Genomic DNA, 20,215 nt, shown 5'->3' with positions numbered 1-20,215 from the left:
TCTTAATAGTGCAGGTGATGTGGTTATTGAAAAGGAGAGGAGGCCTTCTGAGCCCTTGAGTCTCTCTTTTTCCCTTTTTGTGTAGGTTCCACCAGAGATTTGAAGCAGGATGTCTCACTTTTCCAAGCTATTTAAGAGTTGCTGGTAGATTACAAAAAATTTGATTTGGATTTAAACAGCATTGAACCCTTCCTAATGGCACAGCAAGGAAGGATAACTCTTTGGTTCTGAGTCTTGACTCCCTTTTTCACAGTAGCACGTATTTGAGATGTGATATGTTTCATCTAATTGTATCCAGCTAAAGGCAAGGTCCTTAGCATCTGCTACTCAGTCACGGCTCAGTGGGCTATTGGGACAGACTATTCCTTGATAACCCATTCTGTCTGTCACAGGCACCTTTCTAACGACTGTTCTCACATCTTCTGAAGATGCTGTTTGTTCTTACTGGCTACAAGCAGTCCCAGACTGCCTTGGAGTAGATATCTAACTTCCATACTTCTAGAGCAAAGTTAAATTATTCTTTCTCTCACTATCTAAATCTGGATGCAAGTCCTTCAAATATTGCTTTCACCACCTGCAAAGTAGAAATGTTACTGCTTTCCACTTTTCAGTACTTCTCTAAATCTCAAATCTGTGACCTTTTTTAGTTTTAAAGGCCCAAATGATGAACAACGGAAGGACTCAGCAGGAAATAAGGATCCAGATGGACCTGTTTGAACAGCAGTTTGGTTAAAAAGCATATAAAAAACTGTGTGCTGTAAACTATTTCTTTACAATACGATGAAAAACTTGTGTACAAAAGCTTTACAGGAGATGGAATTCACCATCTGGTTTTGTATTTCCTTTCTTTTAGTTTTCATCATTTTGTTTGACACGGATTGTTCTGATTCTCATTTTACTGAACCAGATTTTGATCTAGATCAGGGAGTCACATTTGTTCATGTTCCAGTGAGGAAAACAAGCAGCAATATTGGAAACTCTCTCAGGCCAGCAAACTGAAAATGGACCAGCACTTCTCTCTCTAACAGTGTTGCATGAACAGCATTCTACCAGAGGAATGAGCTATATTTTTTCTGATGCCAAAAGGCACTTGCTCTAAGATGCATAAACACGGAGAAGTGAGGAGAATGTTCCCTACTATCTCCAAGATTACCTCCTTTGGTTCCACCTTGTCTTCATCCTCACTGCTCTTTTCCTTACTCTAAGGACAGTACATAGATACATAGCACAAGAAGGTCCTGGCTATAGGTATTACTATAATTAGTCAAAGAATGATAAACTACTTCATTACCATTCTCATCTTCAGTGAAGACTGTCTGTCCCGTGAAGACTTTTGTTCCTACTTGTATCTCCCCTGGCCGCATGAAAGGCCCATTTATTCTGTTGTCCTTACACAGCTTAGTGAGGATCTCACTTGGCTTGGTTGCATCTCGCCATGCGTTGTACCCTTCTCTGCAAGGAGGGAACAGAATTGAGAGAAATGGCTGAGATTTTCCCTCAGAAAAATGGGCAGCCAAGAGAAGAGAAGAGAAGGACTAGAGATTCTTCTTTGTTCTACCTGAAGGATTCAAATCTACATGTTCTATCTCCAGGATGACATTTAAGTAAGATGCATTCTGTTGCTCCCTTGTGCAAAGGGAGAAGCTGAGATTGTCTGGGGCCTGGAACAAGGACATAAAGAAATACTTCATACTACAGCTAATAAGGGCTTCGGTTTTGGTCTCTTTTTTTTACATTTTCCATGGTTTGTAGATAAAATAGTGAAACGATCATGGAGCAAGAACCCCAAATTCTCATCTCTAAGGCAAATGCCCCACCCCAAGGCAGTGGGGTTATTTTAGTTTGGTTTTCTCCATACTGATTAATCTTTGCGCACAGCAACAACCTTGAGAGTCCAGCTGTGTGATTGGGATCAGGAACTCAGTGTCACTGCCTTGTGAGTCATTTCCACTACAGTGGCCCTATATGCCTGTCCAAAGGTAATTTATCAAGCAGATATGTTATAAAGAAGCTGTTTATTACCTAAAACACTTGGTGAACAAACGGTGTTGTTAATTTTAAGCTACTCTCTTCCTGCGTAGATTGACAGATACCTAGAGCAACTGCTAAGCTCTGCGGTGAAACTTAATTAAAATGCCTCCTGTGACTTTTGTCTTGGAGAAATTTTAATTTTTGGCCACATCTGGAATTTCTCCTTCAAAATATTCATTCACCACATGCTGCTCTCTGTGGCTGTCTGAAGAGGTACTTACATTTCATATTGACTTTGTAACCCACAGGTAGCTCTATGCCTGCTGTAGAAACGGTTTTCCAAATCAATTTTAGTTTCTCCAATCAGATCATCAGTTCCCACAAAGTCATGATCATAGATCAGAACTGTAAGCAGGGAATCCTTGGGAAATGTAGCCTGGATTTCAAATGACCTATGGCAAAAATTGGGAAGAACATGAAGTCAAATTAATTTTGATACCTAAAAAAGTAACTTAATGAATATAATGTGAATAATGTGTGGATAGTTTCCTCAACTTGCAAATTTTCTCTTCTAATAAACAATGGATTTTTTTTTTTTTGCTTGTATTTTTTGTTTTAATGAAATGTCTGAATATACTGGAAACATACAGTGCAAAATATTTTTATTCTACTCCCTCACCACCTCCTGTGCTGTTCTAAGATTGTTCTCACCTTTAGTAGACAGAACAATGGCAAGGAGTAGAACTGTTGCAAAGATTTTTCCTTAATCTATCGTAGGTGAACACATAGAAATCGTGAGGCTAAAGAAACTGTATATGTGACAGTTTTTATACACTTTTCAGAATCTTCAAAAGGCTTTAAAGGAATACATGAGTCTTTTCTGTTTTGTTCCAGATCTACTGGATTGAATATTGAATATAGGATTTGGGGACACCCAACAAAATGATCAGGTAAAAGCTTTACAACAATTAAAAAAAGGAAGAAAAAAAAAAAAGCAAAAACAAGAAGTCTCTTTTCATTGAGTGCAAATTTCAAGGGATAAGAATAATTGTCATGAGATATTTTGGGAAGCTGGAAGTATACTTAAGAGGGATTTGATAAATTGTTGGAAGACAGGATATCCTCATCAGCACATCACTGGCTCCAGATTCCTCCGAAGAAAAACTGATCACTATCAAATTTTATCCTTCTTCTCAAATTGATCAAAGTATAATCTGTAGCAACAGCAGAGCAATTTTGGAAGAAAAGAGAAGTTTAGGAAAACTCTGGGGTTGCTCTGGGGTTCGTGGTGCCATGCTGACCAGGGCTGTTAACGATGGTGAGAGTTGATTACCATGACTGATACTACTGCTGTACAACACTTGCTGGGCAGTCACCCCACTATTGCTTTTTGTAGCAGCAGCAAGTATTGTCCAAGTGAATTAGCCATCTAAATCTAATATCTAAAGCAAATAGTAGTGATTTCCCTTCTAGCTATATGCATCTATTATCTTCAGGGTTTAGCACAATAAAGACTCAGCTGCTACCTCTACTAAAGGAGAACTTCAGTCACAGAGACTGACATGGTATGCAATGGAGGGATCACTCTTTTCTTGTCTTCTTTCCCTTTTTACTTCAAGTCTCTGCTGTTGTAGACAGAACCCTATTGTGACTAATTGGGCTTTCAGTACAATGGAATACAGTTTCTCTGTCTTAATGTTCTTCTAGATTACCTCCATCCCACTCAAAACAGTTTATTCACCTTAAAACAAGGAAACTTACTGTAATAAAACAATGGCTATTGAAATTAGCAACATTAAATAAACATAACACCTTGATAATACCAATTTGATGTTTTCTGAGAATCTGAACCCCCATTCAGAAGACTGGGGCGTGCTAAAACTAGTCCTTTAATGATGGCATTTATTTACCATTCTGTTCAACCTGAAATGGAAACAGATTTTGAAATCACACTCTTCTGTGCATATTTATTTCCCTTTAAACTTTGTATTAATTTGCTGAGACAAAATTATTTGTTGCTTCACTTCCTTTCATGCATCACTTCAAGAAACCTTTCACAGATTGCATTTCATGATGAATTGATTGTTATGAAAATGAAATAATTTGTAATTATACAGGGTGACATAAATTTTCAACATTTTAATCAGTAGAACTGTAAAACATCTGAACAGGCCAACATCAGCATACAACAAAACACTTTGTAATGGTTACAGCAAGACAAGGGACAAAAGAGAAACCTCCAATGAAAATGAAAAGAAGCCTTTACTGACCTTCCAAACACTGGGTTCAGCTGTTTGGGAATGTAGTTTTCTCTGTCTTTAATTTCTGTGTTGCCCAGTCTCAGCACAATGTAGGGATCTGACTTGCCATCTGGATCAGCTGGGCTGAGGTTAAATGCCTGTTAGGAAGAAAGACTACATCCTCAGGAAGCTTTTCTAAACATAGTGTGGTCACAGAACAACTCTGTGGGTTCCCTGCCTGGTTCACACATGCTCTGGGGATTCAGGAGCCTTACTTGAGTAATAAAAAATTTGTTATTTACTACTGCAAGTTGCTGGGAAAAAACAATTTGGATGGATGAGAGGAGGATTTCCAAAGATGGAGGAGATGGAAGTATCTCACCACCACTGCTAAGACGGGAAAAGAGATGGGCAAGAGAATCAGTGCTGAGGAAGAAGCTGGCTGCAATAGTGCAGGCTGGATTCAGGAAAGGTTTCCCCAAAAGAATGGATGAGATCCTTGGACAATGCAATACAAGTCCTCTTTATATCAAGGAAATAATGCAATCACTTCCTACTCTTCAGTTTTGTCATTGTCTTGTTGTATGGCATACTTTCCTTCCTTGGTCACCTGCAGCTCTTAAATACCAGCTCCTTCTGTTTCATTTCTCACTTTGCACTCCCTCATTATCCTGTCCTCTGTATTTTTACCTCTTTCTCTTTCTCATACTTTTTCCATAATATCTACCACTCTGACTACACCCAACACACAGCTCTTACACATTGTTCTTTTTCCACTCACTGAGAAGGCTATATTTACATTTGTGTGATTTTGACACAACTCTACTGATTGAGACTTACCAAATTTGCATAATGTGTCTAGGAGAAGTTTTCTGTTATATGTTATTTTTACCCCTAGCCCTTTCAGTTGTAACAAGAAAAGAGATTCTTCTGTCTTGTGATTCATCATGAGGAATTTGGAAAGTTTCCTATTCTGAACACTCTTTTCTACAGCATGAAACATTGTCTGAGATAACAATAAAAAACTACCACGTGGATGAGGACTTTCAGAAGCTTCAGTGCAAAACACTGGAGCTAAGCCAAGTTGAAAAGCAGCATCCCAGTTACTTTCTGGGTTCAAAGAGCAGTTATCTACTTACTGCCACAATATACACCCTGATAAGGACATTGACGGAATGGTTTGGTGGTATCCCTTGCAGGATGTGGGGCTGCCCTCCGTCCAGCAAGCTGCCATCCTCATGACTTGGGTATATGCAGAAGGAGCCCTGGTAATACAGGTAATACACTGTCCTTATCTATCCTCAAAAACAGATCAAGTGCAATGCAGAACCAACCCTTCAAATGCAAGCAAAACATCATTCATGCAGCACATTCTGTAGCACATACACACACAACGTGTTTTGTGGAACCACTCCAAGGGAACACAGGATTCAGTGTGCTGAATCTGCTTTTTTTAGTATTAATACTCTATATACAACATTTTGATCTTGTCTACATATTTGCAAAATGATAATTACAGTGACATAGTTTCACGGCAGTGTGACTGGAACCTAGCTTGCCATATATTTTTGAAGCCACATTAGAACTCATATAAATCAATATTAACTCATGCTGCTAAGTAGCTCATACAGCCTGAAAGCAATTGGTAAGTCATTTGAACAGAAATTTGCATTGCAAAGTAAGAAAGTATCAATGAGTTTAATCAATTCCTCTGACGTACAAAGTGCTTGAAATTCTACTAATATTATTCAGGCTTTGAATTGCATTTTCAGATTGCCTAATGATGCTCTGGATCAGACCATGCAATTGTTTTCACATGGAGCATATAAAACTATTCAAAATAACATATAAGGAGATGTGTGTAGTGTTACTACACTGTTACTACTACAGTGTAGTAACAGAAGTTGCATAAGTGGAATCTGAACGAGATCATATGTCTCTTTTCCTCTTCTGCGATTTAAAACATTTTGTAATTCCTTGTTTCAAATCAGCAGTGAATACCTGGTCCAGGAAAAATATGACTCTGGGTCCAATAAAAGAGATGACTCTATTTGCAACAGACTACAATTACTCCTTTCTTCCATTTCCGATACATCGAAAATACTCATGAAAACATACAGTCTCTAAATTATTGCCTATTTAACATCAGAGCTCACCTTAAATTTTCCTATTATTCTGTCTTCAGAGTCAGCATGAACTTCATCATTAGATTTTCCTCTTAAGAGCTGGAAAGTTTTCACCCAGTCCTCAAAGTTATTAAATTCACTCTCCAAGTCTCCTTCATAAATCTTTGAAAATAGGAGAATGCTTATTTTTTTGTGGTGCAGTGAATATATTTATAGCAACTTTTTTATTACAGGATGATTTAAAATCCATTTTGACTCAAACTATGGATTGTAATAACACCAAAGTTTTTGCAAAACTCCTTGAGGGAAAACAAAGTTAATTCCCAACTTGAAACAGGAATAGTTTTGTTCTTAATCAAAGTCTTTTCTAAGGATTGAAAACAGTGCATTAATGCAGTGGGCTGAAGTGGCTCTTGAAGAGCCACGATGAACATTTAATAAGTACTGACGTAGGGGAAAAACAGTGTGGATGCACTGTTTACTGTCTGCACTGTGATGTTTACTGTGTGCCTTTGATGTACTGATGCCTTTTAACTGCTGTTCAGTATCACAAAAGAGCAAAGTAGACAACAGTAAAGTGCCATGGGGACAGGGCTTTAGGACAGGTAACAAGATCAAATTGTTTAAAAAAACCCGTTCTTTTCCTCCTATACTCTCTGTCTGTAGTTTATGAAGTATTACTCAGTGTGAAAGAGAAGGGGTTAGCTTAATTATCTCCTAAAATTTGGAAACAGCATTTTCAAATTTTCCTTTACTCAGCTAGAATGTAATCCAAAGTGTCCTAAACTTTTCATATCTCCTCATCTCTTCATGGCTTATATCTTTTTCTTTGAATTCCTTCTATCGTTACCCAACCAACGCAAGCTAGATACTACCACCCCAGCAGGGACGGTGTCCTGGCAGCTGCAGTAATGTCTTCTACGCTCTTTTTTTAAGTCATCCTTAATAGGTTGTAATACACTATTATTGCATGTGTTATATTAATGTCAAAGTGTCTGAAATAAATTTGTTTGGCTGAACTCTGTCCCTGGGGTTAAGGGAATTCAAGCAGACTGAACAACAACCTTATTTCTCTCTCACCTGCAGTGTTGCTAGGTTTGGAGTTGTTTCTTGCTGTTTCCTTTTGAATGTCTTATCCTTCTTTTTGTTTGGTTCCTCTTCTACAGTCAGCGCAATGTAGTCTGAAGTTTGCTTGCCTGCAGAGATTTTCATGACATCATTTAGGTTTCTGCTCAGTAATGCATATAAAGTTCTTCAGATAAGAATGCAAAATACATTTTGAAGATTCCCCCCTTGCTCCTTCCTCATTCATCCTTCTGCTATGAAGCAGAAGATCCCCTCTTTTCCCAGTCCTGCAGACAGAGAGGTGGCAATTCATACGGTCTGTGGCTGACTATCTTCATGATTAGCTTGGTGGACAAAGAATGATGATGTCCTGCACAACACCTTCCCTCCTGGCCACCTCCCAGAACACTGTTGCTTTTTCTCTCACTCCTTGCAGATCTTAACATCTTTCATATAACATTTAAAGCTTATTTAAAACTGGAAGCTACTATTTAGGCTGACTGGTACTTCAAATATCAAAAGATCCAAGCCTTTCTCTGTTTAAAGGTGTCATAAAACAGAGAGTATCTCACCTTGAGAAAGCCCGGATGTAGGAAAAATGGGAAGAGGTATCTGCCTAAGCATGAGCCAGACTCCAAACAGTGACAGTGGACTTATCAACAAAAAGAGGATGAGCCCCCAAAAATGGCACTGAAACCAGTTATTGGGCTGAAGTCTGGACTTTGAGTTCACTTCTCTTTCAATTTGAGAGTAGTCTGTGTGTGTCTGATACCACTACTACTCAATACTTAGAACTGCACATATATGTACATATTGTATCAGTGCCATCCTATATGTATAATGCTTATCATCATAGCTTAACATAAGTAACAAAAAATACCAGAAGAGAATTTACAAGGTCTTGAATCTTCAGACAAAAAAACAACGTCACAACTGCCTTGACAGCAGATAACTGTTTATCAACATATCAAGTAAAAGTATAATTATAAGTGAAAATTGTATCTTTGTAGAATGTATTCTATCTAAACATTCCCTCCCCATGGACAAGTGAGTTCCACCTTGAAAGTGATCTCTTCCTCATCTCCCAGCAGCACCTATGATCAGAGAAATACTGATCATACTGTCAGCTGCAATTTTGAGAGGAATAACATCAGGCATTCAGTCTGTGTCCTCAATCTACAGAAATTTCATCATCATCTTTAAAATCACCTCAATCACTGGCAATACCATGCAAAGTTGCTATAGTTTAACTTTGAACAACAGTTCTGTGCAAACTGTGAGCATTTCTTTGCTTTCTCAGTCTATTCAAAAAGTTACCTCTGTCAAAAATAATTACTAGAGCTGTGTTTAACTATGGAGGAACCTGTCGAGCCATGGACTGTTGTCTTTGGGTTTGATATATTTGCATACATATGTACACACATATATGTACACATCTCGAGTACTGTGTTCAGTTTTGGGCTCCTCACTGCAAGAAAAACACTGAGGCCATGGAGCATGTCCACAGAAGGGCAGCAAAGCTGTGAAGGGTCTGGAGCACAAATGTTATGGGAAGCAGCTGAGGGAACTGGGGTTGTTCAGTCATTGAAGAGGAAGCTCAGGGGAGACCTTATTGCTTTCTACAACTCCCTGAAAGGAGGCTGTGGTGAGGTGGGGGTTGGCCTCTTCTCCCAGGTAACAGCAATAGGATGAGGGGGATTGGCCTCAAGTTGAGCCTGTGGAGATTCAAGTTTGGCATTAGGAGAAACTTCTCAGAAAGAGAAATTCCAGCACTGGAAGGGGCTGCCCAAGGAGGTGGTAGAGTCACCATTCCTGGAAGTATTCAAGAACTGCGTAGATGTAGTACTAAGGAACATGGTTTAGTGGGGAAATATTGGTGGTAGGTGGGCAGTTGGACTAGATGATCTTAGACATCTTTTCTAACTTTAATGATTCTATGATTCTATGTACAGGGACATAAGTATATATGTATATATGTATATCATAGAATCATAGAATCATAGAATCACAAGGTTGGAAATGACCTATAAGATCATCTAGTCCAACCGTCATCTCATTACTACTGCTACCACATGCTACTAAACCATATTTTGCAGCTCCTCATCCAAACGTCTCTTAAACACTGCCAGGGACAGTGACTCCACCACCTCCCTGGGCAGCCATTCCAGTGCCTGACTGCTCTCTGAGGGAAAAAGTTTTTCCTCATGTCATATATGCACACAGTGCCTATTTCTGGCCAATTCTTTAAAGAATTTTGTGCAAAATAATTTCTCCTGAACATGATCAACAGCTAAAATTTAACAGCTATGAAAGTTACAAATTTGATAATGGACTCTATCAGCAGAATCTGTTCCTATGTTATTGATCTTTAATTGGATTCAAAATTGAGAGAAGCTCCTTTTCTGAACCTATTACGAATGCAATATAAGATGAGGATAATGTTCATTTTCTATCATTACAATTTTGACATTAAAATCTTTGATCATAATACTGGAACAATAGAAAAACTCATGTTTAACCCAACACTATTTGTGAAGTTTTAACCTACTCACCATTTGATCATCTGTAGAGGAAAGAATCCTCTATACCAGCAGACTTCTGTTATTAGACATTAATGGTTAGCAGTAAAGCAATAGAGAAGAAAAGTTTTAGAAATACAAAATAATAGAAAAATGCAAATAATTTACTTACAGTCTTCAGCTTTCCCCTCACTAGGAAAAATTTCTTTCATCTTTTCAAGGAAAAAGAAAAGACAATGGACAAACTCCTCAGTATGAGTGCAATATCAGGTTCATCTAGTTTTACGGTATGAGTTAGGGCTTACTGGATGACTTACTTTTTGCATTTTGAGCATGGATGCATAGTATTTTGACCACCAGTCAATAACATTCTCAGCTGATTCATCTGCAATTGTTCTTTTTTCCTCTTTGTTGACCGTCGCAAGGATTTTTTCCTATCCTACCAAAGAATACACAATTGAACTCTAGAACAGATTCAAGTTAATCTCTTATACATGACATCAAGAATGAACAGATGTATATGGAAAAAAATCTCTACCTCCAAGAGCTACATAAAATGCAGTATGAGTTAGCATCTCTGTCTTTTATTCCAAGACACTTCATGATGATCATCGTATTAATAAAGCAATCCCTATGTTACCTACTTATGTTGCTAAAATTTTGAATATTTGAGACATTGCTAAAGAATCAATCCATACAACAGGTAAATATACAGAGTCATAAGTAATAACATTTTAAGGGGTATAAACATGCAGGTACAAATTTCATGTTCCTAAATATTCTAAGAACTTCATTGCTTTTTGAAGATCAGAACAGCTGTATTTTTCATTAAAAACAAACAAATAAGCAAAAAGCTAAAAACATGCGGCTAATCTTAGTAGTTTCATTGTTGTTTAAGAAGCCTAGGCCCTTCTCAAGTAGCTTCATCCTAAACCCTCACGGAAACTGTTTATTTGGCAGGAGTAGGATCATGCATAGAAAGTAGGGATGATATCTAATATGAAATGGAGAATTAAATTACAGATTTCCCTCTAGGAAATCCTTTCGTACTATATCTGGTATAATACATTAAAATTGATCTGTAAGAAATGAAAGATTCAGGGAAGTGTGTACATGTATGTATGAGAAACTCCTTCATTTTTCTTGACCTCTTGACTATGAAGGCTTATGGAAGCATCTCACTTCATCGTGGGCTAAAGAAACATGCTTTGTGCAGCTGCAGAAATAGCATGTAAAATGAAACTCATTCCTGTGGCCTCTGTTTTTAGTTTTGCTAATAAACCAGTGATTGTGGTGGCAAAAACTGGAGAGAAATGAAGAATATGTGCTCATGAACAAATGTACAAATGAACAAAAAGTATATAATGTTCACATTATATACTGTACAGTAATATGTGCACATACTGTACAGTATGGGACCGTGCTGGCAAGAACTGCCTTGCTTCTTTGTGCTTTTCTGTCTCTTTATATCCACACATTGTCACCAGCTTCATCCTTCAACTGTAAAATGTTTTGAAAACAGACTTTCCTCTCTATTTTTATACAACATCTAACACAATGTGACTTTAATCCATGCTTACACACCATCAACATAGAAACAGTTGTTCATAGTGACAATTTTGTAATTAAGTAGATCATTCAAGACCAGAAGCAAAAATCCTACTATAACAGTATTGCTTGTCCATGGGATGAGCACAGAAGGTAGAAAGGCAGTATCTATTAATGGAATTAATTAAATTACATGGAGTCAAAGCAGCATTGACAACCAGTCCTATTAAGGTCCAGTGAGAAGGGTGGGTGCTAACATTAGAACCCAGAATTTCTATTAAGTTGTTATCTGGAAAATATCATTCTACTGCTACAACATCTAAGGATCTGGCTAATCCTGAGTTCAAACAAGAGATTACAATTTTATAAGGAAGGGCTGAAGTCTACAAGACTGCAGCAGACAGCTGGCAGTCTCAGCGATGCTCACCTTCTGTTTTCTGTCTTTCTCTGGTTTGGAGATGGAGTGTTCTGGTTCAGCAGCAGGAGGTGTTGCAGGACCTGGTTCTAGCTCTATCACTGTACATTTACCCTGCTCCACCTCAGCGTAGATGTGATCAGCTAAACAAGATTCCTGGGATAAGTCAGGAGGCTGGGATGACTCAGATGAAGCTGAAATTAAAACTTTGCAACTTAGGTAAAATTCTGCTAGAAATGCTATCATCACGTATGATGATGAACAAATCATAAGTGTTGACTCTATACTTAATTCAATAAAACAAACCTAAGCGTGTACCTGGTGTGAAGCCTCTGAGCAGCTGCTTCACTATTTTCACAAAACACTGCTTATTCTTTCTGTTTGGGATCTGGCTTGTTCATTTACCTTTCTCTGTTTCTGCAATGTCAAGTCTGCTTGGTGTGGCTTGAAGATCCAACTGGGGCTTAAATAGGAATTGCTTAAGGCAATTGATGGTGTGTGTTCCAACAAGAGTGCTCCTCCCAAAAGCTCTCCAGTCGACTATGCAGATGCTTAGTGGGGGATGCAAGAGTTCATTTTCTGGTAGTTCCTAGTGGAGATGCACAGATAGCAGTATGAGACGTGCTAGAGAATATAGCTCACTTGTCACATATTTGTGATGAAACTCAGTGAGGTTGACACTTTTCCATCCTTTCTCCACCACATCTATTTACACGCTCAAAGACAAAATGTATACAGCACAAGCAACATAATTCTGGCCACAAGTTTCTGCAACATCTGATGTAAAGTTCCAGGGAGATGATGAAGTCACTGTCCCCAGAACTGTTCAAGAAAAGGGTAGATGCAGTACTGAGGGGCATGGCTTAGTGGATATGATGGCGATGGGTTGATGACTGGGCTAGATGATCTCAGGTGTTTTTTTTCCAATCTATTCTATGATTCTCTGAAATCCTTGTCCTTAAGAACACAGAGCAAACCATATGAACTTTCTTACATAGTTCAGTTGCATGCTGTCATAAGCAAGCATATCTTGTAAGGTTAAACGAGGAGAATCGGGAATGTTCAAAGGGAATGAACATACTACTGGAGATTGTGAGTCCTAATGCCACCACTGCTTTGCCCAAGGCTATTAAACCTACTTGTCTTAGCCTGCCCAACCATGAGATGGGAACGCTCAGTGGTTGCATGTTTTACAGAATGAGTTACAAAAGGGAAAACAGCTCTTTGTGACATGTGATGTACAATGGAAGATAAAAATGCTGCAGTAATTGTACTTCAATATCCAAGGTAATGTTTTGATATTCTTCTCACTTATAAATAAACTTTCACCCTTGTTAATGCTGCCAAGTAGAGCAAATTGGACACAATATTTTTTCTGATGTTGACCTTTGCCTAGTGAAACTACTAGCTCTTACAACGCAGGAAATACGCAATAATTAAATCACCAGACCATAGCAACAAAGGTTACAATTGAAAAGGTCCAGAGTTCATGAGAAAGAAATGACCAATCCTCTGAATAGTCCAGTAAGACACTGGGGCAATTAAATGAATTGAAAGAAATTTAAAACAAACAAACAAACAAACAAAAGAAAAAAAGAAACAAAAGAAATCAAAATCAAAAACAAAAACAACAAAGCTGTACCCTGAAAAATGGGAGATAAGGAGGAAAAACATTCTAAAAGCAGCCCTGTTACCTGGCAACAAGATCCATTGTATCAGTAAAAACCTGGTTGCAAAGTATTTCCTTGGCTACATGAGACATAATGAGTAATATCTTTTTCTTTTATCACACATTTGTAGCAACAGTCTTTTTAAAACACCTTCAAATCATTATCTTTTTCCACGAGAACTGACATGCCTTAGTGTTTATACAAGAGACAGAGGAAATAATTTGACCAGAAAAGAGGGAAATTAGTAATTAACACCTTGCCTAGAGAGAGCGGATAGTCAAGAAGCAGCATAGTGTACACACCACTTCAAACCAGTCTGCAAGGACATTGAAATTGGGATTTTTCTTGTAGCTGTGGATGACGGAAGATTTCACTCCTCTTCCTGCACACTCAATGAAAACCTGGGGGCGATCAACGGAGAGAAGCTGGACTTTCTTAAGTTCTCGAACACCCCAGAACAGGACCTGTGGTGGGCAGAGAAGAACATCAGTTGTCCAAAGAGATCCCTCAGTCAGTAGGAAGCCACTGCTGGGATCCCATCCCCTTGTATCCACTTGGGAATGCAGTACTGCTGATAAAAAAGAAAACAACAAACAAGAAAACTCCATAACCTAAATCTCATAACTATTAGCTATCATATTTATGGTAGAAATTAAAGCTAAAGCAAGCAATAATATTGGATTATTATCAAGGATTTATTACCACCAGCAACTGATCATGAATGGTGAATTCATACTTTCAGAAGGGCAAAGGAACTATCAGTCTGAACAGCAGAGTCTTAGTTTGTTTGAGGTGTCTGAGCTCTTGGAGAAAAAAAAAATCCCAATATGAGCAGAGGTGGTTAATAGAGGTTTGCCAGCTGAGCTGGCCATTAGGTCTGCAGTAGACAGCATGAAGTCTCCAAGAAGCTTCTTTCAAAGAACTATGATCCTGATCTGGAAGACAAAGAGGAGACTGGGTCTGTGAATGAGGGGTCTGCAGGAAAAGTGGGACTATATAGGACACACAGGAGGAACCTGAAAGATAGAGCTGGGCAACAAGGGATGGTTTCATTACAGTTGGCAAGGGAAGCCATGAGTCTCATGACACTGAAAAGATTATTGGGACCAAAAAGGACCACGAGGGACTTTGTGGAAGATTGAACACCAGCAGGGCTGGAGATACGTGTAAGTCTCACCAGGCCCATTAAAGCTATTTCAATGGCAGAGGGTGAGGACCAGTGAGATCCTACTCTACTGCCAGTGGTTCCCAGTTGAAATGCAATATCTCTGTGGCCATTTCTACTACTGTAGGATATAGATCATGAGATCTTGACAAAAATAGTTATCTTTATCTGGTGCTGTCATTTCCTTGCTAGAATATGAATTCATGATTCATATTCTACTAAATGCACAGTTCAACCACAAGTTTGTTTTGGTGGCGAACTATCCAGATCTGGATGTAATTTCCCTGATTTTAAAGTGCAATCATTTACAAGCAGGCAGAAGACAATACTTGGTTGAAATATGAGACCCAAACTTATGTCATTCCTATAGATTAGAATTTTAAATTCATCATCACAGGTAATTAAAACTTTACAGTTCAGTAATAGAATAAAAGAAGCTGAGATTTGCAAATGGATATATTCTAAGTGACTCACCTCTACTCTGTACTTGCTTAAGACAGGTCGAATGTTGGTGGGAACTGGGTAGATCTGGCTAACATCTGGTGGATCCACAGGAGGAAGTCTGTCTGGATCAGAGTCAGGAATCTGAAAAATTCAGCAGTCATGTATCAGGCCGAGTTTTGGAAGAATAAAAACAGTATCAGAAGTACCCGTGATTAGTATGTTGAACACATCAATCTGATGCAGTTTTGCACAACATGTTGGAAAGCAGACAGGTTGTGATGAAAGAGCAATGTGACTTGGATTGCTATCTGTCCTGCTGTGATGCTAAAACACTTGGCAGGGAGTGTGTTCAATAGATTGGGGTTATGCACCTTGCTGAAAATAATACTCTCTGCTGTCATAGCAGGACGTAGTCTGCCCTAAAGACATGCATCCATCGAAGCATGGTAATTCTATTTACTAAAAATAAAAAGCATGGTAATTCTATTTCATAAAAATTTTGCCTAAAACTGCCTAGAAGACTTTCACGGGAAAAGTATAGATCTGATTCTAGCTGAAAAAGGCTGGTGAACAGACAGTCCACATGAGCTAAGCTGTACATTTGCCAGCCAGAAATAATGCTAGTGCTCTTCAGTCACATTATACTCAAATGTAATAGTACTGCATCACAGCATGCTGTCAGCTTTTTAGAACTTGTAAACTACATACAGCTTCTGGGATAAACACACTCTCTGGAGAGCTTCATAACTCCCAGGCTAACTTGTCACTGTTGAAAGGTGAAGCATCTGAGAAATAATTCTCAAACGGCCTGCAAATTTGAAGTCTTCTGCTTGTTTTAACTGGGCCATCTGTGTGTACAGCTATCTACTGTTGTGTGGGAGTTTAATATGCTTAAGGGAGAAAGTACTTGTTCCCTAGAACCTTGTAGGTGAAGGAGGAGATCGGTGGAAAGCACGTCTTGTAGTATAGGAACAGGTTGCCCAGAAAGGACAGGTAGCTCAGCAAGGTTGTCGATGCCCTCCTCACTGGAAGCATTCAAGGCCAGGCTGGATGGGGCTTTGAGCAACCTGGTCCAGAGGGAGGCGTCCCTACCTATAGCAGGGAGTTGGAGCTAGATGTTCTTTGAGGTCCTTTTCAACCCAGGCCATTCTATGATTCTATGATTCTATAGCACTTGCAGCATAAGCTAGTAATAACATAAAAGCAATAATTCACATTAACATGCTTATGGCTATGGCTATGGATTCTTACTCTTAACTGTAAGAATTCAAAGCAAATCACTGTGTAGATTTCATGGAGCTTAAGACCAGAGATCTAGGCCTTGTTTTCTTCCAATATATCTGGTTTATATCAGTTGCCTCTGTGCTGATGTTTAAAAAGCCAAACAGAAACACACAACTTTGTGAACAATACATACCTGGCTAGAAAGACAGCTGTTTGGCTTTAATTATAGTTGCTCCAATTTTTCATTCTCAATAAATTGACACCTAACACTCCAAAAACTGCTTGACAATAGGTTATTGATCCATATAGTACTATGAAAAACATATAGTAAACAGATAAGAGAGGCAAAGACCACACGAACTAGAACATACATCAGATACTATGCCCCCAAATATAATTCGTCTCTCAGAGTACTCTTTCACTGTGCTATTTGACTTGTGTACTGATGACAAGTGATCAAGAAAAGTATGCTCACGTATATACAGTGTCTAATGAAAATGTAATTTCTAAATTGCTCAATTTATTATCATTTTCATTAAACTAAAAAATGCTTAGCTATTTGTGTAGCTATGAGAAAGGACTAACTTCCAAAGATACAGCTTAGGACTGTAAGACTAGAGACATCAGAAAATCAGAGAATCAGAGAATGGCTTGGGTTGGAAGGGATCTCAAAAATCATTAAGTTCCAAACCCTTTGCTGCGGACAGTGTTACCAACTACTGGATCACGCACTACATCAGAGATCTCACTTTTAAAGAGCAGAATTTCCTCATAAAGAGTTTTATTAAATTCATTAAACCATCCCATGCATTTGAGGACTGCAAAGCCTGCCTACACCATGACATTTGATGAAATAAAACCAACATCAAACCAAGAATCCTTGGATCTTCTTTGGTTCTGTTTAAATATTGGAGTTAAATGAACAACTCTCCACTGTATTGCAAGGTATTGAAGTTTTTCCAGATCTAACAACCTATAGTAGAGTTCAGAGCACTTCTGTGTTATTCTGTATTCTGTATAGTGAAAATCCATTAATTTCAGGGGAATTCTCAGAGAGAACTTTGCTTTATGGCTAATTTTTTTTTTTTTAAATGACAAGATGTTACATCACAAGAACCAAGTTAGCCTTCTAGCATAACAATTTTCATTCTGAGTGTTCACTTTTCATGCTCCACTCTTTCAACTGAATCAACCACAGATCAGTTATGGAGTGTGATATGTCATGAGAAGGATTCTGGGCTTGGATGAAGAAAATGAGTTGGTGATTAGAGATATTCATTTCCATGCTCAGACAGAGTGTGATCAGATACAGGAAGAAGCCACTGGCACAACAGCTCTGGAAGTGCTTTGAAACCTGGCAGATGTATATACGTTCTGTTTCCTGAAAATTTCTTTAATGTTCATATTGTTGATACCTGTCATGTGAGATGCTTGAGAAAGCTGTCACAGTAAAGAATAATATGAGGACTACAGGGTCTTTGCTTATGATTCTTCTCTGCTCTCTGGAGATGTCCTAGAGGTATATTTGGATATATCCCCTGTGCAGTACTGCTTTTTATGTCCCAAAAGATAGCAAAACAAAATACAGTACTCTCTGTGTTCACAAATAAATGGATTTCAATAAAAAAGAGGGAAAATTATTGCTAGGGTACTAGACTACCTCTAGGTACCTATCATAATGAGGATATGGTCCCAGTGGTATCATATCACAGGCTTTCATGAAGAACATAATTAGCCCATCATGCTTAAAAGCCTGTTTTATCCTGGGAATATCTGTTAAAGTATCACAGAGCTTCACATCTTTCTCATTTCCGATTTGAGATTAAACTGTCATAGGTTCACAGCAGAGAGAAGTTTGATGTAATCAGTGGCTCTGCAAATACCCTGGAGTCTGAAATCCCAAGCATGTTACACCACACTTGTGCATTTGCTGGGCCAGCCCTGGAGTTATTCCGACTTATTGGGAAAACAGCCTAACATTTCTCCTACTATGTACGGGAATCAGGAAACTCAGTTTCCCTTATCCAATTATTGTTATTCACTGCTCTCTTTTTCTAAGTGTGAGAGCAATACTGAGAGTATTTTCAAGCTGTTAAGTCAGTTTCCACACCTTTCTCCAAAGAGCCAGTCATTGCAATGGTGATGATAGTTTAATATTTGTTTCTCAAGCTAGAGTCCAATTTAGGGCAGGGCACAGAGCACTTGAGGAGATGGCCACTGTGTGTACATGGGCAAGTCCCCTCTTTCCCAGCATGACAGAGGAAGTGATAAAGACTGCATATGGACTACTCCAGCTGCTGTTTCCCCTAATTCCCATGGTGTAAAATCCAATGGTCCAGGAAGTCTAGTTTACCTCTAAGAGCTCAAATGCAGCAAGAATGTCTCCTCCAGAAAGATTCCCACAGTACACTGGGTGGTAAGAGAGCTTAGGTGGCTCATACTTGTGGTCAGCAAGTCTCACCACTGGCGCAGCCACCGTAGACCCAATATATTCTGCTTTACCCTAGAAAAAGGAAACACAGGTGTCAAAGGCACATGAAATGAAGATGATATAGACACTAAGTTTGTAAAAAAAAAAGTTCTTATCTTGAAGTAAACAGCAATGAAAATTCAAGGCAGCTATGACAACGGGGGTATGGGTGGTGCTGAGTAGTCAATAGCTCTTCAAGGCATCCAAGGTTTCTCAGCTACATTTAGCCAGTGAGACTATGCCAGAGTTGCATGGCCAGAGATAAACTCACATTTCCACAGACACAGTTACAATATTTACAGAAGTGTGCAAGGACAGTAGGTAAGAAGATTCTTCTTATTACTCTAAGCCAGTTTTTGGAAGCAGTCTTCAGTTGGGAAAAACAAAGTCATAGCTTTGCAAGGGCATAAAGTTGAGTCTCAGGGCTGTTTTCACATGTTAAACTGCAAACTATTGTAGCACTGAGCTCTATTCAGCAAGGTTAACCACGTTACTTGACAATTTGCCTTTTAATGTCTTTACAGTGGCACAGCTTTGCCTTTACACTGACAGAAAGATGGAACAGTCTCGGTTTCTTCCTAAGAAGAAGTTCAAGTTTACCACTGCATCGTCATCATACAGCTCAATGACGATCTCTGGAGGGAACTGAGCGATTTCCTCCCCATCTCCATGAAGCACAATGCCATTGAAGAGCAGCATCTGGTTCCAAGTAGGGGACAATGTCTGAGAAATGATCTAATGAAAAAGAAGAACTGTTCAGTAACCTATACGTTACATCAAAACTGAGAACAGCTTTCACTTCTGCAGGGCACACTTTTTTCAACCTTGCTTTGCTTCAATGTAATAACATCTAACACTTTAATCACACGTAATAATAATTTTTAATTTGTAGTAATTTGATTTACAGGGATACTTGTAGCATTTCATCACTTGAAATGTTTTAACTGGCTTGGAGGGAAATGTATTTAACAAAGACAATATTTAAAGAGGAAAAAATATGCCAACCACAGAATTATTCATATCCTGCAATCGCTCTTTCAGATAGAAATGAGGCTCTTGACTTCATTTTATTGACCCTTGGCTGAAAGTCTTCTAAATACATGCAAGTTAATTTATTGGCTACAGTATTTTATTCAAGCAGTGAATAAATAACGATTCTGTGCCTATAAACTACTGCTTCCCTTGGCCAACTTCTAATTTCCTGAACTCGTTGCATATAAACACTAACCTCACTGACTTCACTCATAGGCTTCTATTAGAAGTTAGAATCACATTACAGGAAAAAATCAATTCATATCCTTGAGGCAAGAGGAGCACAAGCAGGCGCTTAAAGCACAGAAAGCTTTTTGCTTGCCTCT

At 38.6% G+C, this 20,215-nt stretch overlaps 1 protein-coding gene across 1 annotated transcript in view; it reads right to left on the bottom strand.

The window, feature by feature from the left end:
• Window positions 1–20,215, bottom strand: part of FER1L6 (fer-1 like family member 6) — a 71,836-nt gene that overhangs the window by 13,217 nt on the left and 38,404 nt on the right. Inside the window, 15 exon segments of the mRNA XM_003205270.4 lie at window positions 1,292–1,452; window positions 2,253–2,423; window positions 4,242–4,369; window positions 5,351–5,476; window positions 6,368–6,499; window positions 7,418–7,533; window positions 10,094–10,133; window positions 10,239–10,324; window positions 10,327–10,360; window positions 11,897–12,078; window positions 12,290–12,473; window positions 13,857–14,018; window positions 15,194–15,304; window positions 18,741–18,890; window positions 19,458–19,592. Coding sequence (XP_003205318.2) covers window positions 1,292–1,452; window positions 2,253–2,423; window positions 4,242–4,369; window positions 5,351–5,476; window positions 6,368–6,499; window positions 7,418–7,533; window positions 10,094–10,133; window positions 10,239–10,324; window positions 10,327–10,360; window positions 11,897–12,078; window positions 12,290–12,473; window positions 13,857–14,018; window positions 15,194–15,304; window positions 18,741–18,890; window positions 19,458–19,592 — 1,918 coding nt within the window.

Source organism: Meleagris gallopavo, chromosome 3 (assembly GCF_000146605.3).
Source record: "Meleagris gallopavo isolate NT-WF06-2002-E0010 breed Aviagen turkey brand Nicholas breeding stock chromosome 3, Turkey_5.1, whole genome shotgun sequence".
Classification (NCBI taxonomy): domain Eukaryota; kingdom Metazoa; phylum Chordata; class Aves; order Galliformes; family Phasianidae; genus Meleagris; species Meleagris gallopavo.
This window is presented reverse-complemented; position numbering and strand designations above follow the sequence as displayed.